General features: G+C 33.9%; 2 protein-coding genes across 6 annotated transcripts in view; one reads left to right on the top strand and one right to left on the bottom strand.

The window, feature by feature from the left end:
• The window catches only part of LOC5574714 (nuclear factor of activated T-cells 5), a 429601-nt gene that overhangs the window by 127406 nt on the left and 276334 nt on the right, over positions 1-25861 (bottom strand). The window lies entirely within an intron of this gene.
• Positions 7597-20398, top strand: LOC110674757. Its single transcript, XM_021839024.1, has 4 exons — positions 7597-8178; positions 8244-8377; positions 8446-8706; positions 19818-20398. Exons 1-4 carry the CDS (start codon positions 7934-7936, stop codon positions 20087-20089), a joined length of 912 nt encoding a protein of 303 aa, XP_021694716.1. The 5' UTR covers positions 7597-7933; the 3' UTR covers positions 20090-20398.

Genomic DNA, 25861 nt, shown 5'->3' with positions numbered 1-25861 from the left:
GACTCAGAATCATGAGAAGTGTAACTCATAATCCTGAGCTAGTGAAACTCCAGAAGTGTAGCTCAGAATCATGAGATAATGTAGCTCAAAATCCTAAGCTAAGCAGAATCCAAAGCTAGCTTATCTCAGATTGTAAAGCTTGTTAAGCTCAGAGCTAATTTATCACATAATCTTATATTAGTTAGCTCAGAATCCATCTAGTGCAACTAAAAATCTTGAGCAAATAATTCTGAACTAATTTGAGAGAGAATCCTGAGCTAATTTAGCTCAATTTCATAAGCTGATTAAGGTCAGAATCCTAAACTAGTTTAGCCCAAAATCCTGCGCTAGTTCAGCTCGGAATTATGAACTGGTTTAGCTTAGAATCCTTAATTATATTTTTTCTTTGAATTTTTATCTAGTACAGCTAAAAATCCAGTTCTGAGTTAGTTTAGCACACATTCTTAAAATAATTTAGCTCCAAGTCTTGAGCTAGTTTTTAATACAATCCTGAACAAGTTTGGATCTTAATGTTTATCTAGTTTAGCTCTAGTGAAAATATACAACTAGTGTAGCTCAGAATCATGAGATAATGTAGCTCAAAATCCTGAGCTAGTTTAGCTCAAAATACTGATCAAATTTAACTCAGAACCCTGAACTGCTTTAGCTATGAATTCGGAGCTAATTCGCCTTAGAAACACGAATCAATTACATTACTAATTTGGCTAAGATTTCTGCTATAATTCGAAGAAGGGAACTGCGGTAAACAACATTTACTAAACTGGCTTAGCAATCTGTTCTAGTTCATATTAGAACATTGAAAAAATCACCGTATTATACAGCACAAGTTCAGCTTGAAATTCTGAACAAATGTAACTTATTGGCTAATTTTATTTATAATCATTAGCAAATTTAGTTCAACATCTTGAAGTGGTTAAGCTGTGGATTTTTGGCTGCATAAAGTTCTAACTTTGATTTAAATAAAGTCAGAACCATTATCTAGTTCTGAATCGAAGCTTGCGTTGATTAGTTTACCTCAGAATTTTATCGTAGCATCCTCGTAGCAATTTCGAATCTAAACAGGTTTATCTTAGAATACTATGCTCGTTTAAGTTCAACATGCTTAGCTGGTTTAGCTTGGGATCGCTCACAGTCAACAAATCTTGATTGTATTTGGCTCAGAATCAAGAGCTCGAACGGCTCAGAATCCTGCGTCTGTAGATTACGAATGCAGAATGCTTAGCTGATTATATTTCGGATTCTGAACTAATTAAGCTCGATGAGCTGATTTAGCTCCAAATCTTGAATTAAGTACAAAATTCCCGGTATAATCCTCAGCTCATCTAGCTCAGAATGTCAAGCTAGTCTATTTTATAATTCTATGATATCTAGTGTAGAATGTCAAGAGTGAACAATAGTCTCAACATCTGCAAAAAGGTCAGATTTAAATCCAGAGAAAGTCACTCACAAGCTTTTGAGCTACTTTAGAATCCTGAGATACTTTACTGACAAAACTGAGCTAATTTAGCTCAAGACACTGATCTAGTTAAGTACAGATACCATTAATTGTTAATAGTTGAGTTCAGAATATTGAGTTAGTTCAACATAATTTATAATACTGAGTAATATAACTCAGAATACTGAGCTAACTTAGCTCAGGATACTGAGCTACGAACTAAGCTTATATTACAGATTCCGTTGAATTCACCGATATCTTAACACTTGAAAAGTTCGGCAATCTCTTAAAAGTTAAATAATCTTAGTGTGTAGCTTGGCTTAGTCCAGAGTTATGAGCTGGTTAAGCTCGGAATCTTGAGCGAGATAATCCCAGAATCTTTCTCTACATGGCTTAGCTCAGAAACTTAAACTAGTGAGCTCGGAACTCCTAAACTAATACAGCCTAGAATTCTGAACTAGTTTTGTCAGACTCCTGACATGGTTAAGGTCCGCAATCCTGATTTGATTTGGCTCAGAATCTTAAGTTAGTTTAGCTCAGAATCCTTAAACAGTTAAGTTCAGAATCCTAACCTAGTTTAGCTCAGAATCCTGAGCTAATTTACTTCAAAATGAGCTGATTTAGCACAATTCTGAGTTAGTTTAACACAGAATCTTGAACCAGTTTAGATCAGAAACTTGAGCTACTTTAGCTCATAATTATGAACCAGTGTAGTTGAAAATGCTGAGCTAGTTTAGCTCAGAATCTGAGCTAGTTTAGCTCAGAATCTGAGCTAGTTTAGCTCAGAATCTGAGCTAGTTTAGCTCAGAATCTGAGCTAGTGAAGCTCAGAATCTGAGCTAGTGAAGCTCAGAATCTGAGCTAGTGAAGCTCAGATTTGTGAGCCAGTTAAGCTCAGATTTCGGAGCTAGTTTAGCTCAGAATCCTGAATTAGTTAAGCTCAGAATTCGGAACCAGCGGGCTTAGAATTCATAACTAGTTTAGTTCTGAATCCTGATTTGGTTGTGATCGGAATCTCGAAGTGATTTAGCTCTAAATTTTTAACTAGTTTAGCTCGGATTCTTGACCTACTTTAGCTCAAGCTAACTCAGCTTAGAATTTTGAACTAGTTTAGCTCTGAATCTTGAGTTGTTTTAGCTAACAATCCTGAACTAGCTTTTCTCAGAATTGTGAACTATTTTAGCTCGAAATATTTGAAATATTTTAAGTTTGGAATTCTGAGTAAGCAGGTAAATAGTACAACTGTGTTTTAATTTGTTTTATTAGTCAATTATTACAGAGAAAACTGGTTTTTCATTATACATATTTACTTGAATATAACTTGGCCCTTAAGCGACGTCAATTATTTTTAATGGTTAGGAACATATGTTTCGTTGCCAGACAATAGAATTAGAAATTTCCGCTTTTTGTCGATTACGGCAAAACGAAGAGTATATGGGTTCGCCTTTGAATTATTGGTATGTAAAGATAAAAACGTGCAATCCACGTGATCCAACACGATCACGTGCATATCATGCTAGAGCTTTACAGTTGATCCTTTTTGAAAATCCAATGGGTTTGAGCGTTTGGCTATCGTTTCGCCTGGCATTCCAAATCAGTACCTGCGTGCCGTTCGGACCGACTGGAAGGACCCAACATTGAAATTGATCACTCTCGAAAAGTTCTACTCAGAGCTTGTGATAAGTTTCTCTATAAAAAATCATACAATTTTCACACCCATTTTGAGCGGGAAACGAATCAACAAACGGCGAACATCTAAACTCTTCGTGTGTGAGGCTAGTGCAGATTTAAAGTTATAAGTTATGAGCGTGCTCCATGTCGACTTTCAGGTCGGTTGCTGTCTTGGGTGCAAGAAATCAGTGTTTTGGCTATTTGCGATTACTTGTGTGGAAGAAGTGAACGAAACGAACTGGAACAGCTTCCTAACAGGATATTTTCTATGACTATTAACTTGGGCTGTGAAAAAAAAGTATTAGAGAAGATTTTCAGGATACCTGCGAATTATTCTTAGGTTAGAAGTACTCTCACAGTACTCAAATAAAGCATATACGAAGAACAGTATTCTAAGAGATTTCATGAGACATTTGTGAAGATATGAATGGTTGAAAATTTGCGTTCCAGCGAACAATTTTGTCACAGTTTATGATGAAATTTATGAACTTCGGCATCCTTCTGCTTCAAACTTCGAAACCGGAAGTAAATAATTCATTGGTTTCAGCAGCGACAAAGTTCCAGTTATTTAGAGGTTTAAAATATCTGTGTCTATACTGTGCACCAATTCGATTGAATTAGTATGGAAACGAAGAGTGCTTACTATAATTTTCATGTTTCAAGTGAATACAAAGCTCTTACTCTAAACACGAGATGAATCCACAGAACAGTCATCTTTATCGATTCAATCTAGGTATCAAATTGTTGAATAAGCTCACTGTATGACTAGAGTATTTTAGCTCAATATGAAAATAAAATCTAACGAAAGCCGAATTTTTTTTCCGAATAATGGCTCGATTGGACGTCGTACAAGCCAGTCTGCATTTCAAGTGGTGCACGTGAAGAGTTTAGACGTGTAAAGAGTATACATCGGAGAGTTACTGCCGTTTCTTTGAACTCTATTGAACTGTAACAGCGTGTGCCAGCCACATGGTTTAGTTCAAAAGATCACGCGGAGATCACGACCGAACTTTACGGTTGATCGTTTTGCAACTACTTTCTGGATATTCATTACATTCAATCTCTTTCGCAGGTACCTGCTTTTATCGACAGTTACCAAACAGTGGGATTGATTCTCACGCTAATAAATTTCCAGCGAGGAAATTAGTTAGTCGTAACTCGGATATCGGAAACCTTCTTGTCCTTTAGTGAGAATGCTCTTTTCTGTGTGCCATCGCATTCAGTATACAAAATAAGCCCATGATTATAACCGAATATCCGTGAGTGTAACTGAGTATTGTACAATAATTTTAATTCTAAATGTATTTCAACAAACAGGGACTCCAAACTGTGAGCTGTCATACTTTCTGTGAAAATGAGACATTAAACAGCGAATATATGTGTAGGACTAATTTAGACTCTGCGTACAAAATTAAATGTATATCGACAATTAACTTTATTCTTGCAGTTTTCCAATGTCGAAAACGCCGTGTTGGTCCAGACTGCCAGAAATTTGAGCTTCTGCCTGCTCGCTGTTACTTGCGCGTACGGTGTGAAGACGATTTATCTGAAACAAATGCCCAACAGGAATCATGTTTAGCCGTCAAAGAGCATTTCAGAGGAGGTTTATAGCATTTATTTGAATTTTGCGATAGATTATTTGAAGATTTTTGAAAAATTCTGTGCTGATAGCTATATTGGCGTTGACGATAACAATTACTACGTAAGTTGATATCTCCAGTATAAAATTGATTCGAAATGGCTTACCAAAGCGATGGATTTCGAGGTCATTTCACCTCGTTGAAGATGTTCTACGGCAGCGTGGTTGGCATAATCAGTCGTCCTCTACGAGTTAAAAAAGATCTGCCATAGCTAATGTTTCGAAGCTTTGGTTACAATTGAGTAAAAATCTCACTGTATATGGAAGATGCAATGATATTTTAAGAAGAGTGGTAGGGTCGATGTACCAATAGCCGCATAGCTAAGAACAAAAAATCGTATAAAATCGAAAAATAACGCTAGCGTCATTATTTTTACATCATCTGAAAGCTTTTTATCTTGGTTTTGCGGGAAAAATATGAAAACTACGAAAACTCAAATGTATGTATTTATTATCGCGTGTGCCACTATAGGAATACATGTGCCTATAGTAGCACTATTTCTAATTCCTGTTCCTATAGTAGCACTAGCATCACGGCGTTGGCAAAATACTTATCAAAATCGTATTTTTACAAAACTTTTATATTTTTCCTACACAGTGTGGATCAACAGCTTTCGTTTGATGTAAAAAAAGTTGTTATTTCATCAAGTATTTTGTATAATAAAAAATAGTTTCTCTCAGTAGTGCTACTATAGGAACAATAGGTTAACTATAGGCACAAGGGAGCTCAAATTTTAAGCAAAACTATATATTTCGATCATTTTTTGAACAAAATTAAGCTGTGTATCAATGGTACTTAGATTAATAGCTCCTGCCCTTCATGTCAAAAAATATTTTGAAAAGATTTATAGCTAAACGGCCGTAAAAAGCCACTAGTGCGACTATAGGGGACTGTCCACTAAGGGAACACCGACCCTAGATTTTGGAAGAAATGGATATTTGGTCGAGGATTTAGCAAACTACTGAGTAGGCTATAAAGCTTGTTCAGAGTAACGTAGGCTGTGCGTTTTGTAAAGCAGAAATCTTCACATCCTACAATCTACAGATCGTAACCATCTAAAAAAACGTTTAAGATCGACTCATTTTGACATTTCTAATGTTTCGAGCAGTAAAGTAACAAACGAGATACATTGCGTTTAAAATAGACGCGTCTTGAAAAAGTAGTTGATAGCAAACGGCACAAGCAGGTGATGGCGATTGCTAAACGTGTGAATCCATTTGAATTATTTATTAAATCTTTGAGATAGACGACAATACAGCAGATAGCACGTGTCGCTTTTTATCGAAGATATGTATTTTGTTACTAAGGCCAATCTACTGGTACATCGTTCATTAAAATGAGTCTACTATAAATCCCGCGATTTTAATACTGATGCATGGCATACAGCAGGGCCAGAGTTGAGACCGTTTTGTTCAGTAGTACCTGAAGTTCGCTCATTTTTCTCAACACAATTCGTACCTTTCATTTATTCTTGCAGTTTCATACACTCTTGCAATTTTATACTCAGAGCCTGCGTTATTCTCAGATATTGAGAACGTTTTCGTTAGTCAAGTAATACGTATTTTATCGCGAAGCGAAGCATTACAACTCCAATTAGGATATAGAACACCTCAAAGCTTTAAAAGAACAAAGATTAACTCAGTTTCTGAGTATGAATTTATTACCGTGATTTTTTGTCGACTCTGATTGCAAGCTGGATTGCGCAATAGCTACTATGATTAAAGCAATTCCGAAATTGTACCGTCAGAAAACATTGAATTATGATTCTGAAACACAATTTATACGACTTCTGAATGGGAATAATATTTAATCTCAATAAGTATCTACAGAGAACAATATTCTGAAAAGTTTAGGAGAACTAAACATTACAGTTTAAACAATTTCAGAAAGATGGTGAAGATCAGTCCTAGCTATTATTCAAAAATTTAGAAGCAACATATGTCTATCTATCCATATACATGCAAATCGAATGGTGTTTGTGTGTCACGAGATGGTTTGAGATCGGGTAAACGGATTTACATTACTCTTTCACTATGACATTCGTTCATGACTACAACGTGTTCTTGCGAGAAAAAAAAATCATAAAATCAATTGGTTACGTTGAAATATTGAGAAAACCCAACAAGTTATAAAGTATGATCTAATTTACCATAGACAGTAACCTACAGTGCCATGGTCGCATTACTCAGGAATTGCCGTTTATCTTTGAGAACGATACAAAGTTTGTCGGGGCAGCTAGTAACAAATACTAAAAGAAGCAAAATTAAGTCGTGGGCTGGTACTGATATAAAAGGCATTCTAAAAATATATTATGATGGTAGCGATATCCTTGAACTATTGGTTAGTAATTCATGAACATGTAGCTTGTTCGGCACGTTGATCTAAGGGTTACCACCATTATCCAATTTCGAACAAAAATTTAATCTGAAATTTCAATCTCATCCTGAAAGATCTCGATGGATGGTTTTAAGGAAGGCCAGTGATGTTCAATCGTTCAATTGATTGAATTTTGTTCTAAAAGCCATTGTGGAAGCTGATGTGCCACATTTAGAGTCACGCAAAGAACAGTATGGGTATATAGAGTATCTTTTGAAAAAATCCGTCTTGTCTTTGAAACATACGCTCCGACAAGAACGTGAAACCTACGTGAGCAAATGCAAATTCACGTGTGATATCACGATGAAGTATCAGAGTATAGAGACCGTTCGGGGTTGAGTTACAAATAACTCAATTTTCTCGCCAAATACCGTAACTTATTGTACATTCTTGTAGTTCTGTACACTCTAGTAAACTTGTACTCAGAGCCTGCACTGCTCAGAGATTGAGAATGTCCTTGTTAGATACTTAATACTTATGACAGACATGTGATACCAAAACCACTGTACACCGTGATATCATATGTCTGTCACCCAGTATCAAGGTGGTATCACGCAAGCATCTTAGTACCGTATCATGGTCTGCGGGCGTTGTACTGTACCAACGTACAGCAAATGGAAGTGCCATCAGCGCTTTTTCCAGCCAGTAGCGAAACCGTGAACTAAAATTTTCCATTCGTTTGACGTTTGTGAAAAGTAAACATAAACAAAAATCCAAAACAATCTAGCACTAGCGAGATCGTAAATTACGATTACGATTAAATTCAGTTTAATTGTTTGAAATCAGTTTAATTAGCTTTAGTGCCGAAGAACATGAGCTCCCAGAAGGTGACGAAAAAGATCGAGAAGATTAGTGAGAAAAAGCCATTAAAAGTGCTAAGTTCCGATGAAATCAACAGAGTCATCGATGTGTGGAGTGAAAATGTGGACGCCTTGCGCAAAACTTGCAAGAACTCACATATTTACTTAAAAATGTGTGAGCAACTACGGAGCTATGGCATCCGTTTGACTCCAACCGAATTGCGCAACCGAATCCACAATTTGTCCAGAAGATACAGGTAATATATTTTCAATTTTGAAACACTAAAAACATAGGACTCATATAAACATGATTTTGTTGCAGGGCCGAGAAAAACAAAATGGGAGTGTCCGGAGGAACACGGTCAACCTGGACCTATTTTGAGGCCCTCAATTGTTTTTTGAAAAGCTTCAAGCAAAACAATATGACCGAATTAATGGACGAGAGCTTTGTTGCCGGTAAGAAAACATACTTTGCTGCCAGGATGATATGTTTCATAGTTCTGCTTTTTCCTATGCATTTCCAGACTCGAAAGCAGCATCCAAACATCCGGAAGCCATAGAAGAACCGGAATGTATGGAATTTGCGGAAAGCATGAGAGATGATCCGGAAGGCATGAAAGATCCGGAGAATCCGGCAGAAAGCATGGATCTGCAAGAGAAGGAAGATTTCGAAGGTGAACTCTTGGATGATGATTCCGAATATTGTGTGCTGTACACACAGGTGTCCGAGCCAGAATCTCCCCGGTCACCTTTGTCAACAATTTCGCAGGATTTTCTCAACAACGGTGAGTTTAGGGTTTAGGGTGAGTAGGGCATTGAGTAGACATTTTCGTAGTTTTATCTATTTATATCATTCGAAAGCTCAAACTCATAGAAAAGAGTTATAACAGTGTCGTAGACCCAAAGATAGACCAAGATGTACCTAACCACACCGAATGATGTGGAATAGGTTTCGGTAGGAAATTTTCATAATATAATATGTTTATATAGTTAAATACAGTATCGGACATATAAAATGCACCAAAGCCGTTTTCCCATACAGATGGCCAACTTCAGAGAGCTATATCTCTGCCGTTTCTCAACCGATTCCTTTCATTTTTTCTGTGACGAACTACAAATTTCCTCAATTTTTGAAAACTATTGTAAAAGTTGTGTTAAAACTATTGGTTTAAAAGTTACAGATAGGTTGATATTTGACATACGACGCATAGTTTATATATATATATATATATATATATATATATATATATATATATATATATATATATATATATATATATATATATATATATATATATATATATATATATATATATATATATATATATATATATATATATATATATATATACACTGTAGGTCTCAGCGCATTAGATTATTTATTTTTAAAAATTATCATAACTTTTGAACAGCTCAACCGATTTCCAATCTTTTTTTATGGAATTAAAGCTTAAGATTTCAACTTCAACAACATCATTGAAAAATCTGGAAAAAATATATATAAATATTATATTACATCACAAAAAATAAAATATCTAGTTTTTTCAGAAATTTCCATTTATTTTAATGTAAAAAAATATATTTTTTCAAAGATTTTTATTTTTTTCTGAAAGCTTCTAAGTTTTAATTCCATGGAAAAAGATTGGATTCGGTCGAGCTGTTCAAAAGTTATGATAATTTTTAAAAATAAATAATCTTATGCGCTTAGACCTACAGTGTGTGCCGATGGAAAATGACTGATTTTTTATTTTCAAAAATATATATCTCAAAAACTAAAAAAACATACATCGCTGAAAATTTGACAGTAGACGTAAAATTTTCTGAACTTTCAAGAAAAAATGAGAACAGCAATAGCCCTTTTGGTCCCAAGGCCTTCAAAACACGAAAAACGGAAATTATTGATTTTATTTAAGGTAAAAATCAATTTTGTGAAATTTTATATTATTCCTGAAAAGTCAAAATCTTTAGTTTCATTTCGTTCAAAAAGATTTAAAAATATTAGATACATTTATTTTTGTTTATCAAACTGAAATCTTCTTATTCTATTTTTGAATGTATTTGTATCATCTGTCTAGAACAATTCATATGGTCAAATATGGTATGATAATATGTTTTCAATTGGAAAATTTGTATATTTTGCTCTTTTGCAACTCAGCTTTAATAAACCACGAAAAGTTTTGTTAGAATTTTGCAATTTTCATTCTTTTATATTTTCTTATACCAGAAAGATTAAAATAAATTTTAGGTGGATTTATTCAAATTATCTACAGTCAATTAGACAAATTTAAGCTAGTAATGAGAAACAGTAAAAACAAAACAATATTTGCGAGTATTCAAACTTATTCAAATTATCGTAAGCAGTCTGCCAATAGATGGTAATAATACTTGATCCACTGCGGGCCCAGATAGCCGTAGAGGTAAACGCGCAGCTATTCAGCAAGACCATGCTGAGGGTCGTGGGTTCGAATCCCGCTGGTCGAGGATCTTTTCGTAAAGGAAATTTTCTCGATTCCCAGGGCATAGAGTATCTTCGTACCTGCCACACGATATACACATGCAAAAATGGTCAATCGGCAAAGAAAGCTCTCAGTTAATAACTGTGGAAGTGCTCATAAGAACACTAATCTGAGAAGCAGGCTCTGTCCCAGTGGGGACGTAACGCCAGAAAGAAGAAGAAGAACTTGATCCACTTTCCCCACTCCATTAAAAAGTGGGGGTAAGTGTACCATGTCCAATATATCTGTATTTATTTATAAAATTCACATATTTTTCATTTTGATTCATACAATTAGAACTGAAATGTTCACCATGCGTTGAAAAATCTAGTGGAATTTGATTTAAGGCAGAGATACAATAAATTTATGATTGACGGAAAACATTTTTGAAATTAATTGATTTATGCAGCCAACAAGTTTTCTTGTGTTAGTGTTGGTGTAGTATCAGTTTTGCATTAGTATCATTGTGGACGTAAGAACATAACCTAAAACGAAGCAATGCTGCGAAAACATTCAACATATTGAAGTATTTATGCTCAATATAGACAAATGATCCACTTACCCCACTGATACACTTCCCCCACTGTACCTTATGTCTTAGTGTCGTATATTGACTAAAAATGTTAATAATGATGTTTATGCTTGTACATATAAAAGCAATCAAATAAAATATATGATTTCCTTGTATATAAACTTTAAGTTTGCAATTTCACTAGTACAGGTATTTCGTCAAAAAGTTTAAGAAATTCTTGATGAATTCTTGAATTTTTCAACAATAATTTATTATTTTTATTCCACATTAAATTTTTGATGCAATTATTCAAAAGTTTTTTTTTTGAAGTTCTCCAAAAGTCTATAAATTTAATCTAAATTGAATATGAATATGAAGTGATTCAAATAGTAATATGTGAAGAAATCTTTTAAAAAATTATGAGGTATTCCTGATGAAGTTTTTGTACTAAAATAGAGATTCGATAGATTTTTTTATATTATTTATGAAAAAAATCATTGAATAGATATTTGGAAAAAATATGGAGGAATTGTTAAATCCTGAGAGAATACTTGATGGAATTTCTGGAGAATTTATTTTTCAAGAAGTTCAAGATCGAATTCTGTTGAAAAATTTCTTTTAAAATATCCCCACAAGTATCGCTTATAATAACATTATAAAATCTCTGGGAAATTCTTGGATTGATATCTAGTAAATTTTTCGGATGATCCTCAGGACGACATCCCAGGGGAAGCAATAGTATAATTTGCCGAACAAATTACTCAGGAATTTTTAAGTATTTCGCGGAAGAGTTTTTTGGAAGAACAATTGAACGTATTCCAAGAAACTTGATGAGAATTTTATAACTTTTAAAAAATTTCTTAGGTAGGGATTTTTGTGGTATTTATCTCCAAATTGATTTTTAGATAAATCTTAAGAAACACTTAAGGAACTTTCTATGAAAAAATACAGATCATATGTGGTGAACTTTTCTGAGAAAGCGCTTAGAACATTTTCTTAATTTAATCTTGTTTAATTGTTTATGTCTTGTGGTTTATAAGGAGGAGTCCTTAAAGTAACCTGGAAAAGTAGTTTAATGTTTATTTTCAAAGGAAATCCTAAATAATTTGAGCTGTGATTTTTTCATTAAATCCTTGAAGAATTTCTGAGAGGTTTTCTGAAAGATTTGTTGAAGATGCAATGTTGAAAAAACTGATGGTACACTATTTGAAGAATTTGTTGGAAAAATCCCTGCTTGGTGATCTTGAAAACGATTTAAGTGATTATTACATTATTAATGGACAACTGAGGTAAGTGGTTCCCTATTTCGCCATAAGTAAATATTTCAATGTCGTCAAATTTTGAAAAATTTTGTTTGTTTTAGTAGTTAGATTTAAGATATATCTTGATGTTAAAGCATTCAAAAAGACTTAAAATGTGAAATTTATCAAAATGTCACATACGGCCAAATAGGGAACCACTATGGCCATAACTGGTACATTTTCCCAAAGGCGCATACCTATATGATAACAAATTGAGTTATCCAGTAATAATTGATTTGATAACTAAATGTTTTATCAACTGGGTTAAATTAAAAGCCAATATAACAAAATTATAACAAAAATTTCCTTCAAACAAATTAAATTGATAACAGATTCAGTTATCACTGATAACACACTTATAACAAGTTCAGTTATCGCATTTAGTCATAATGGATAACACATTTTTTGATCATCCTACTATTAGTAACTTGAAATGATTTTGTTATTTAATATTATTGCTGTATAACATATTCAGTTATCATTTTGCTATAAATATGATTTAATGATACCGACGGACGAAGCTACTTTGGACACTCACGTTTTGAGTTTATTTGCAGCATAAATATTAATTTGAGCAATTTTGTGTCTCCAGCACTTTTGTTAACACTTGTCCGCCTAAGATATTCGTCACTTACACGGACGACTAAGCCTCAAAATCAGTTGGAACGCTAAATTCAACCCACTATATCTCGGCTGTCCTAAGTCCGATTTACAAAATTTTGGCACCTACAGAAATGTATGGGCTGCTAGATTCATGTCAGGTTTTTGAAATATTTTTGGAAACTACTGTTTGATTTGTAGTACTTAAAACACCGGAGCAAGTCCTAAAAAAAATTTCTAACCGCTAGTAATTTGTAGATAACATAGAATTTATCGCAATAACCTATAGATTTTTTATTGTATGATGATCGTTTTAGTGTAACCAAACAATTGGCATTGAATTTTTGATTGTTAGCTGTTCAAATAACTACACTATATTCACAAAACTGCGAGGAATACAGAAAAAATGCATTTTCAACTATAACTTGAAATTTATCGCGATGACCCAAACATTTTATGATCTTAAAATATACTCATATTTAAGGCCATCAAATTTGCAGAACACTGATAATAAATTTCTGTTGGAAAAACTACAATATTTTCACAAAATAGTGAAAAAATCAGGAAAATACAGGTTTTCTACAGTAATTTCATATGTATCGCAATGATTCATCAGTTTTGTAATTTTAAATTCTTCGTATGTTCATGAGAAACAAATTTCCTGAACATCGTTGATCGCTGTTTGTTCAAAGAACTACAATATATTCACAAAACTGCGTAGAATACAGAAAAAATACATTTTCAATTAAAACTTGAAATATCGCGATGACCCAAACATTTTATGATCATAAAATAGACTCATATTTAAGGCCATCAAATTTGCAGAACACTGATAATGAATTTCTGTTGGAAAAACTACAATATTTTCACAAAATAGTGAAAAAATCAGGAAAATACAGGTTTTCTACAGTAATTTCATATTAATCGCAATGACTCATCAGTTTTGTAATTTTAAATTATTCGTATGTTCATGAGAAACCAATTTCCTGAACATCGTTGATCGCTGATTGTTCAAAGAACTACAATACTTTCACAAAATCTTGTATAATACACAAAATTCTGAAATTTCTTCTGCAATTATTGATTGTCTCTAGACCTTATCAATTTAAAGACAATGCTTCAATTGTTAGATATAAAAATAAACATATTTTAAAACATTTTTTATGTTTTTCAAAGAACTACAACATTTTCACAAAACTGCGAATAATACAGGAGAAATGCGATCCTAACAACGGTTTGATTTTTTTTTTTTTTTGCAATGATCCATGGGTTTTGTGATTTTAAAATATTCTCATATCACTTGTCCGCCTAAGATATTCGTCACTTACACGGACGACGAAGCCTCAAAATCAGTTGGAACGCTAAATTCAACCTACTATATCTCAGCTGTCTTCAGTCCGATTTACAAAAAATTGGCACCTACAGAAATGTATGGACTTCTAGATTCATGTCAGGTATTTGAAATATTTTTGGAAACTACTGTTTGATTTGTAGTACTTAAAACACCGGAGCAAGTCCCTAAAAAAACGAAATTTTGTCAATGCATGTACACAACTTGAAATTGATCGCGATAACCTCTAGATTTTATAATGTATGATGATTGTATTAGCGTAACCAAACAATTGACATTGAATTTTTGATTGTTAGCCATTCAAATAACTGCAATATATTCACAAAACTGCGTAGAATACAGAAAAAATACATTTTCAAATCTATCGCGATGACCCAAACATTTTATGATCTTAAAATAGACTCATATTTAAGGTCATCAAATATGCAGAACACTGATAGTAAATTTCTGTACGGAAAACTACAATATTTTCACAAAACAGTATATACAGTATATACAGAAAAATATAGGTTTTCTACAGTAATTTCTTATTTATCGCAATGACTCATCAGTTTTAAAATTTAAACTCTTCGTATGTTCATGAGAAACAAATTTGCTGAACATCGTTGATAGCTGTTTGTTCAATGAACTACAATATATTCACAAAATATTGTATAATACAGAAAATTCTTGAATTTCTTCTGTAATTTATTGATTGCCTCTATATCAATTAAAAGATTTGAAATTATAAAAATAAATATATTTACAGAACATTTTAGATGTTTTTTAAAGAACTACAACAGTTTCACAAAACTATGAATAATTCAGGGAAATTACGATCCTAACAACAGTTTGAAATTTATTGCAATGATACATGGATTTTGTGATTTTTAAAATTTTGTCATAATGCGTCATCGCAATGAATATCAAACTACACTAGATATGAGAAAATTTATAAATTGTAAAATTCATGGGTAATAGCGATTATTTTAAACTATAGCTCAAACTATTTTTTTCTGCCATATGCTACGCAGTTTATTATATATGTTGTGATTCGTTAAATGTACAAATTACAATGAAAAATGTTTGGTAATATAAATTCGAACTTCATTGTTAGATAAGTTTCAAGTTATGTACAAACAAACGCTTATTTTTTTAAGACTAGCTTCAGTGTTTGTAGTAATACAAATCAAACCATATATTCCAAGTACATTTCTATAACCGCACATGAATCTACAAATAAGGACAAACTAGGGTTGTAGCGATCCACTTTTTTTTTTAACACCGTCATCCATGTAAGTAAAATATCATTAATTGAGTTATAATTAGTAAATTGAAAAATGATGTCATTGCAACAATAATGGATTAGCAACAACTCGAGTTGTAAGTCTCAAATATGAGATAAACTATTCTTTAATAACAAAATCTATGGGTCGTTGCGGTAAATATGAAGTAAGATTGTTGAAGGTTTAAGAAATTGTTATATTACCAATTTTGTAAACTGCTTGTCGTGCTTTGAAACAGAATTTATAACTGCTCTATTTTTTATATATATTACGTTGAGAAAATTTTAAATCGTAAACACAACTACTAAATAAATAAATAAATAAAACGCAACCGTAGTCAGAGACTGTTCTGTATTATTCGTAATTTTGTGAAAATATTGTAGTTCTTAGAGCAAATAACCATTATTATTGTTGAAAAAGTTTTTTTTTCCCAAAACTTAATAACGGTTTTGAAAAATAAAATCAATTAGTCATCTTGATAAATATGAAACAAGAGCATAAATAGTATATTTTTGTATTACATGGTATTTTGTGAAAATATTGAAGTTTTCTAACGAAACTTCATCGGTTAATTTACACAAGCTTGCCAACTCTAAATGATAACATTTCATTTAACATTTTCAAATTATAGAATTCATGGAACATTGTGGTCAATTGCAGGCTGTTATCTAACTGATCTAACTTTTCTGGTATTTTCCACAGTTTTGTGTAGATGTTTTAGTTCTTTAAAAATCTCCAAAAATGTTCTGTAGATATATTTACTTTTATATATGAGTATGCTCCAAACCCTTAAAATGATATGGTCTGGAGGCAATCAGTGATTTGCAGTTGACTGCGAAACGTCGAAAGGTGGGAATTGGAAAAGAACGAAATGATCTTAAAAGAATTATTCTCTTCCGAAAGAATAAATAATTAGATATTTTTTCTTTTCGATGTGTTATTCCTTTCGACGTTTTGTCATTCAACGTTTGTTGTGTTTTGATACGTTCTGTCAATTTATATGTGAATCTGAAAATTTTTAAACTGTGGAGATTATAAGCCAATGGGGCAATTTCAAAATTACAGGAGAAATTTTAAATGTTACTGAATTATACATGATTTTCGAGCACACTTATTTTTCTTGAAAATTTACAACAATTTAGAAAATTATACAGATGGTAAAATGTTCAAACTTCGGTAGCAACAGAATATTTTTGTATTATACGGTAATTTGTGAAAATATTGTAGTTCTTTCAATAAAATTTCATCGATCATGTTGTGCAAACTTGACAACCCTAAATATGAGAATATTTTAAAATCATAAAACCCATGGATCATTGCAAAAAAAAAATCAAACTGTTGTTAGGATCGTATTTCTCCTGTATTATTCACAGTTTTGTGAAAATGTTGTAGTTCTTTGAAAAACATAAAAAATGTTTTAAAATATGTTAATTTTTATATCTAACAATAACTTTAAATTGATAAGGTCTAGAGACAATCAATAAATTGCAGAAGAAATTTCAGAATTTTCTGTATTATACAATATTTTGTGAAAGTATTGTAGTTCTTTGAACAAACAGCGATCAAGGATGTTCAGGAAATTTGTTTTTCATGAACATATAAAGAAGAGTTTAAAATTGTAAAACTGATGAGTCATTGCGATAAATAAGAAATTACTGTAGAAAATCTGTATTTTCCTGAATATTTCACTATTTTGTGAAAATATTGTAGTTTTTCCAACAGAAATTCTTTATCAGTGTTCTGAAAATTTGATGATCTTAAATATGAGTCTATTGTAAGATCATAAAATGTTTGGGTCATCGCGATAAATTTCAAGTTATAATTGAAAATGTATTTTTTCTGTATTCTACGCAGTTTTGTGAATATATTGTAGTTCTTTGAACAAACAGCGATCAACGATGTTCAGGAAATTTGTTTCTCATGAACATACGAAGAATTTAAAATTACAAAACTGATGAATCATTGCGATCAATATGAAATTACTGTAGAAAATCTGTATTTTCCTGAATTTTTCACTATTTTGTGAAAATATTGTAGTTTTTCCAACAGAAATTCATTATCAGTGTTCTGCAAATTTGATGGCCTTAAATATGAGTCTATTTTAGGATCGTAAAATGTTTGGGTCATCGTAATAAATTTCAAGTTATTATTGAAAATGTATTTTTTCTGTATTCTACGCAGTTTTGTGAATATATTGTAGTTCTTTGAACGGATAACAATCAAAAATTCAATGCCAATTGTTTGGTTACATTAATACGATCATCATACATTAAAAAAAATCTATAGGTTATCGCGATAAATTCTAAGTTATTTGCAAATTACTGCCGATTAGAATTTTTTTTAGGACTTGCTCCGGTGTTTTAAGTACTACAAATCAAACAGTAGTTCCTAAAAATATTTCAAAAATCTGACATGAATCTTGAAGCCCATACATTTCTGTAGGTGCCAAAATTTTACAAATCGGACTTAGGACAGCTTAGATATAGTGGGTTAAAATTAGCGTTCCAACTGATTTTGAGGCTTCGTCCTCGGTGTGTTAACCAATGTATGCTCTACCATTACGCGTGATTTTTTTTTTGGAACAACATCAATAACAACAGGATAAACAAGAAAACAATACAAAATATTCGAATAAATATTCACAATTTATAAAACATTGGCTATGCAAACAGTGTTAGAATTTTTCTCCATTCGTGCAAAGTTATTGGGAGCATCACGAAATTATCGAATCGTCATGTTTTATAAAAAATTGATAGTGTTTTGCTTAAAATTGTTGTTTTATTGGAATGATTGATCAAAGGTCTTATTTTTACGACTTTCATTTTATTATAATGTTTTGGTTTGCATATTTTACAACATAAAACATTGAAATAAATATTTGGAAAAGTGAATAGACATAAAACACATATTTCAATTCGTACCAATTGCAAGTCCACTACATAATCTGAAAAAAGTCATTTGCAATACAAAACAATTGCATATTTCAATTGTCAATACAAAATTCTCTTAAGCCGGCTCTAAACTGCTAAGAAACTAAAAGCATATTACAAAGGCAAACTTTTTCTTCCTTAGGGATGGTACACAAATTATGTCACGCTAAATTTCAACTTTTTCGACCTCCTCCCCCCCCTTTGTCACACTTTTTGTATGAGTCCTCCGAAAATTTTGTAAGGCTTGTTACGCTTGGCTTGACAAACCTTCCCCCCACCCCCCCCCCCTTGGAGCGTGACGTAATTTGTGCATGACCCATTACGGTCTTGCAAAACTTTACTCTATTGATTGCGTTTTGAATGAACATTACTTTTTAGTTACAGATATTAATGTAATATTTCTACAAATCGTAGTAAGAATAGAAACGACAGTTTTTGTACATAACTCATTAATCACCGCAGTTGCTAGTAGTTACAGCGGTCGTTTGTGTTAACTTAAAAGCAAGCATTCGTAACTTATAGTTCCATTTAAGAGGAAGTTGAAAGTTTAAGTTTCATAGAGCAAACAGTGAATTGTGAACATCATGTATTACTGTAATTTGTTATATACCGTCGTTGGGGGTGAGAATGGGTCAAAAAGGGATATGTAATATGATTTATTTATTGAATAACAATCGCAATTTAACTCCTATAAACTTCAAATTTGGTGTGTATGTACTTTAACACCTGTTCAAAAAATTAAAGAAAAATATTTATTCACAGCGGCATCACAAATGAATGAAAAATGACACAATCTCACCCCATAGAGGGGGTAACATTTAGTCACTGTAATTGAAATAACTTGTTTTTGAGAATATTATTGCATGGTTATTCACAGCTAAAAATATTGATGAAATACGATGCAAACAAGACGAAAAGCTATATAAAATGTTTCGCAGGCATGATAAACCCACTAAAAAGAACGATTATACCAAAAAATTGAAGAGCTATGAGAAAAAATATGTAAATCCAACATTTATCGTCAAGTTTACATGAATTTTCTTGTTTTTTCCCTCAAATTGTCTTCGAAGTCTCATCCCCATTACCATAAAGCCTATTCAGTTTCCCCAAAGGTATTGTAAAAGTACTCTAGAAGTAAGAATAAACCAGACTTACCCAAATGTTCCATTAGCACACGACGAACTGTTGTCCCCGAAGAACTGTCATTTTTGACTGTGTATGAATGTTACAATAAACAATTCCTAGTGAAGTTTCTGGAAGAATTCATTGGAAAACTCCTGAAAAAACTCTCAACGGAGCTCTTAGAAGATGACCTAATGCATTAGAACAGTTAAAATAAGTCACGGCTTCTTGTTGTGATTTGAATTTGAAATGCTGTTGATAATGTTTATTTTGCAGTTCAATGATTTTACATGTTAATTATCTCATTCTTTCATTCAACAGATGAACCAGCCACGTCATCAGCGGGACCGTCGAAATCTCCATCAACATTCGGTGAACCATCAGCTACTCCATCAACTTCGAAGACACGAGCCAAATTTGCTCCACCTAAACGCGGAAAAAAGAACATTCAAGAACGATTGTTGGATTTGGCGGAGAAGGAGAATGAGAAATTTGAAACCTTCATGTCAGAAAGCTTGGCATATGATCAGCAAATAATTGAGCAGATGAGACAGAATAATGAACTACTCAAGAAAGTTATCGAAAAGATGTAATTTCAGGTTTAAAGACAGGTGTTCGAAAGAAAATAGGTCGGAAGGACAAAAGGTCGAAACTTAAATGCCTCATTAAAATTCTTCCTCATTTCTTAATATGCTTTCATCCTTTTGTACCTCTTTTTTTTGCTTTTTGACCTTTTGTCCTCTTGACGATTTATATTTCTGCCGTTTGTTGTTTTGGCCTTTCGTGTAATATTCGTTATTCGATTTTGGTTAATTCAATCATTCACATTATTTTTAAGTATACTATAATGATAAAATCATTATATTTCAATATGTATTCAAACTAAATCGTTCGCTGAATAAGTTGTTGAATTGTTGTTTGATTTGAATGATTTGACTATTTCATTTTAATCTGTCTCAACATTGTCAAATAGATAAGAAAGAGAAAAAATCAACTTTATGTGTGTTGTTTTTTTAATAAAAGCAAGATAAATAAACAAGTGATATAATTTGATATCAACGAAACTATTTAGAACTTATTGTAAAAGTACTCTAGAAGTAAGAATAAACCAGACTTACCCAAATGTTCCATTAGCACACGACGAACTGTTGTCCCCGAAGAACTGTCATTTTTGACTGACAATCCTCGCTGTGGTTGCGGCTTGGAAGGATTCATTTTCAGTTCAGCAATCCATGACTTGTTAATCTTATCATTTCGATCGTTGCACAGGTTATGCAGGATGCAGCATGCCTTTATGATCCGATTAACATTGTTAACATCTACTTCGAGCCCACGCCCAATCTTTCGGAAGCGTGCTTTAAGATGACCGAAGACGTTTTCTACGACTCTCCGGCATCGTGAAAGGATGTAGTTGAATAAACGTTCAGGTTCACTTTGATTCAGAGCAAATGGAAATGGTTTCATAAGAGTAGGAGAGAGTTTGAACGCCGAATCTCCAATAAGAAGAATAGGAACATTCACTCCATTAATCATTTTTGAATACTGTTGAAAAAGTGGATGAGAATCGTGCAAAGATTTCAACGATGAATTCTCAAAAATGGTTGAATCATTGGATCGACCGGGCACTCCTACATTTATGTATGTGAAGCGGTATCTGTAGTCAACGGCTGCAAATAATACCACCGAATGCCAACCTTTGAAGTTGTAGTAATCAACAGCTTCCGCTTTTGGCACGTTGACCTCAATGTGACAACCATCTACCGCTCCATAGCACTGTGGGAACCCAAGCTTTAAAAACCCGCTTGTGATTTCATTAATCTTTTCAGGTGTTGGTGGATATGACGTAAATGCTTCGTCGTGGAAGGTGTGGATGATTGCATCACAAACTTCCAGAACAATCTCTCCTACAGTAGTCCGGCCTACCCCAAACAAACTTGCCACTGTTCTGTATTCCGCAGACGATCCCAGGGCATACAAAGCAATGGCAATACGTTTTTCTAGCGGTATTGCAAATCGCCAATACGTATCCTCTTTCCTGAGGTAGAACAATTTGGACGCCACATAGTCAAAGGTTTTGCGGTCAATCCGGAAAGTGTTCTTGAACTTAGCATCCGTATATTTGGGTACTTCCACCTCCCAATATGATGATTTCTCAACCTGGAACATCAATAAATTGCCAATCATCGCAAATTCATTCATATTTCAACAATAAAAAACACTTACCATTGACCAAATTCTACGTGTTTTTGTTGGTGCTCCACAGGCTGCCATTTGAGCATAGAAATTTGATTTTCTTTTGAAGCGCATAGCCATTATTTTACTTTTATTCCGCTTTTTTAGCAACATTTGTAATTTAAGATTATTTTCCTGAATGATATTCAGTATCTTGATATTTCTTAGTAACATTTTGAAAAATAATCTGACTTGTTTATCTCAAATAACAGAACTACAGTTTGTTTAGGTCAGAGCTGTCAAACGCAATACAATGTACGAGAGCAAAATACGTGTGTCACCCTCCCACTGTACGCGTACAGCATGGTATGAAAATCATTGTACTGGTATCACATGTCTGTCAGTGGTATAAGTCATTTTTCTCAAACCTACTTTATTTATTATTTTGGCACAGTGAATCGTATAGCTTACCAAAGCAACAAACAACTCATAGTTTTCGGTTTCACACTCTTAAGCGAAGTATGCACTTCAACAGAAAACTAATCGCCTATCTCGATGCGTGGGAAATTTATTGCCAGAAATGCTCAAGAAAAGCATTGTTCTTTGATCGCAGTACGCAGTTGAAAAGAAATGTCAATTCAAATGGAGCTCACTGTAGATTTTTTCTTGAACATTTCTTGCGCAGAAATTTTTACTTTTCTTGAGCGGAACAGCATACCTAACTTTACTGGAAAATCAATCGAAAACAAAGATTTTTGTGATTCTAACATGAGCCTAGGCCCTGGGTAGTAATTTATTAAGGTGTCGACTCAGGTCGACTGGTTTGTGTTTTGGCTACACCGACGGAGCTCATTCAGGATTGAAGCATCCAAAGATATCAGAAAAAGCGTTCGAAATACAATCTGTATAATTTTTGAGAGGAAATCATGTCCAGTTTCGAGAAGCATTCAGTGGGAACGAAATTCTGAGAAGTTTGGTTGAACAATACAATACAGTTTATATGATCTTAGAAGGATGCTGAAGAATACTCCTCGATCTGCGAACTGTGTGCCAAGAAAAAAAGGCCTGTGAAAAATTCTCACAAGCGGGAGGTGGTATCAGTGGCTAAAATATCGACTAGTTTAGATTATCAATTAACAATTCGTGAACAAGTAGCTTCTTCGGCTCTTCGAGCTCCTGAAATTCATTATCCGCTCAAAAGATCTTGATGGATTGATCTACGATGATTTTCGATATAAAAGCTAGTTTGCAAACTGTTTGTCACATTCTTGATCACGCCAACGACCAGTGTGGTTGTATATAGAGAACCCATCGAAGAAATGCCATCTTGCTTTGGGATTGTAGCCGCCGACAATAATGTGCGAAGCACGTGAATCAATCCAAAAGATCACGTGGATATCACGATAACCCAGCGATAGGTTTGGAGTATTGATGTCGTTCATGGCATTCGCTTTGCTTTACTACCTACTTGTGGTTCGCTGATTTTTTGCACCAAAAATCTTAACCGTTTGCCTATTCTTGCAGTTTATTGCACTATAAAAAAATCCACTCAGAGAAAGCGCTAGTTCCACTCAGAGATTGGCAATTTCCTCGTTATTTAAAGCCATTTCTCTTAAGAGCTGTGTATACCACATCAGTTTGTCCTCCATTTTTATGAAAAACTTGTCGAATAGAAGAATTGTCGGATCTTCAACGAATGTTAGCAGCTCAAATTCTAAGAAGAAACTTTACAGTGTGTTTTTCTTGGTCGACTTCTTGGTTAAACTTGGGTACCAAGTGTATTACTAAGGGACCAAATGTAGTACTAAAAATGGTATCCATTTTGAACCCAACTACTATTTCTTTTTTTTTTTTTTTGTCTCTGATAACACTTTATGCCAATGAATTCAAGGAAGTATTCAGCCCAAAAAAGTACTGAAAAGCACCGGTTAGTCAAATGCAGATACGTTCAGCATGGCTCTGCCTTGCAGCCGCAGACTTTATCTCTGAATGACTCAAAGAAAGAGCACCTAAACTCAATGGAACCTTTATTGGGTGTCGTTATATGAGGCAGCCTGCCAGCACATTTTCCATACTGTTGATCACGTTACCGAAGTGAGTTGACGTATATAGGAGTACAGAAGAGAACAATATCGGCCCTCGTTTGAATTCTGAGCACCGGACAGAAATGTGCAACCCACGTGATGCGACTCAACGGATCACGCGGATATCACGATGAAGAAAGGAATCGGACCGTTTTTCAAATGTGTTCCTTTTCGTGTAGTTTGGATCGGCTTATTTCACCGATGCACTGGTACTAATTGTATTGAGTAAGACTAACTCAGATTCTGGGTGGAAATTTATAATAGTGACGTTTCTTTGTCGATTCATCCTAATAGAATTCTACTCAGAACAAAAGTTGGATTTGCTTATAAACTGATATATCTTGTTGATTTCTATTGAAATGAGATAGCAGTTACTCATGCTTGCTCGCATTTCAATGGAACATTGACAAAAGCACAAAAGCCATCGATATATGAGTAAACCCAACTCGAGCTCTGAATAGCAACATTTTAGAGTGCTCAGTTGGATTGCAGCTTGGACAGTCGGAGAATTGTGATCGGAGTACTTCGATGACTTGCACAACATCGACGGTAAAACGTCTGAAACGGATTCCCAGCAGCAAATTCCGAATCGAAGTCTTCGGGTCGTTCCAGAAGCATCCCTGAAGAACTACCATACCGCTGTGTACTCGACAATTTTGTAAACTCTTGGAAAAAAATACGTTGTACTTCAGAATTTCCAAATCTCAGCAAACAATACTTAAGCTTGCTGAGATCTCATCGGAAAATATATTTACTGAGCATGCGGCAGTGCCAGGCTCGGTAAAAGTACAGACATAAAAAATATCTTGCCGAGATTTTTGATGCACAATTGAAATATAGGAACACATGTAAATAGTTTAGAAGAAGCTCCACCCTATAACCAAAAACCTGTCGTGGATAAAAACGTGTAAACCACGTGATTACCATCATTCAGATCACATGTTCATACAGTGATCTGTTCATGAGTCGATATTGAAAAGACCATCGACTTATGGAACAGCATTGCTTCGGAAAGCCGGATGGAGAGGATCATCATAGCAACCATGGAATTTTACTTTGATATAGATCAATGGAGGTTCCACTGTATCACAGCGAAACCGCACAGTTCGCTTTGCTGAATATTTATTTTCGTATGGACTAACAATAAGAGTCCTGTAACAAATCGGAACATCCACATTTGTTCCTTCTCTATGTCGACACTTGTATACTCAAAAAAAAATTCTACTCAGAGCCTAGCCCCAGTTGGCTCGAATCGGAAACTGCTTAAATCTTGAACTTATTGGTGATTGGAATCAATTGAAAACTACAATTAACAACAAAATTTCACAGTAATCGCAGTATTTTTTATCCGTCGTTCATCGACAATTAAAGAGCAAGATTTATCATCATCTCACAAATGTTCATGTTGCTGGCAACACTGTTTAAGAAGAATAAAGTAAAGACCAAAACCATCAAACTTGAGCGGAACAGAAAAATATAATGCTTAGCAACATAGCAATACTCTTCAACTGTAATCCAGTTTTTCATTAAGGGTTCTAAATTTTCTTCGTAGCTGGCAACACTGCTTAAGTGAAATTGCGCCACCAGGCAGTACAAGTGTGCATGCAAATATTGTTTTGTGGATATCTCAGGATCCTGGCCATTTAGAAAGATGGCGTCTTCGGCAAAGTTGTTCAGTATCTCAAGGACTATCATTAAAAAAGCTATGAGATTCAAAATTTTGCCACCAGGCGGCGCTAGTGAGCATAGAATGTTTGTTTTGCGGATAGCTCAGGATCCTGGCTACTTAGAGAGATGGCGTCTTCGGCAAAGCTTTTCAGTAGCTCAAGGACTATCATTTTTCTAGCCAAGAGATTCGAGATTTTGCCACCAGGCGGCGCTAGTGAGCATAGAATGTTTGTTTTCCCGATAGCTGATGATCCTGGCTACTTAGAAAGATGGCGCCTTCGGCAAAGTTGTTCAGTAGCTCAAGCGCTATCATTATAAAAGCTATGAGATTCGGAATTTTGCCACCACTCGGCGCTAGTGAGCATAGAATGTTTGTTTTGCGGATAGCTCAGGATCCTGGCTACTTAGAAAGATGGCGTCTTCGGCAAAGTTGTTCAGTAG

Source organism: Aedes aegypti, chromosome 1 (genome assembly GCF_002204515.2).
Source record: "Aedes aegypti strain LVP_AGWG chromosome 1, AaegL5.0 Primary Assembly, whole genome shotgun sequence".
NCBI classification, from domain to species: Eukaryota; Metazoa; Arthropoda; class Insecta; order Diptera; family Culicidae; genus Aedes; species Aedes aegypti.
The sequence above is the reverse complement of the archived record's forward strand: the minus strand, read 5'-3'. Positions and strand labels throughout refer to the sequence as shown.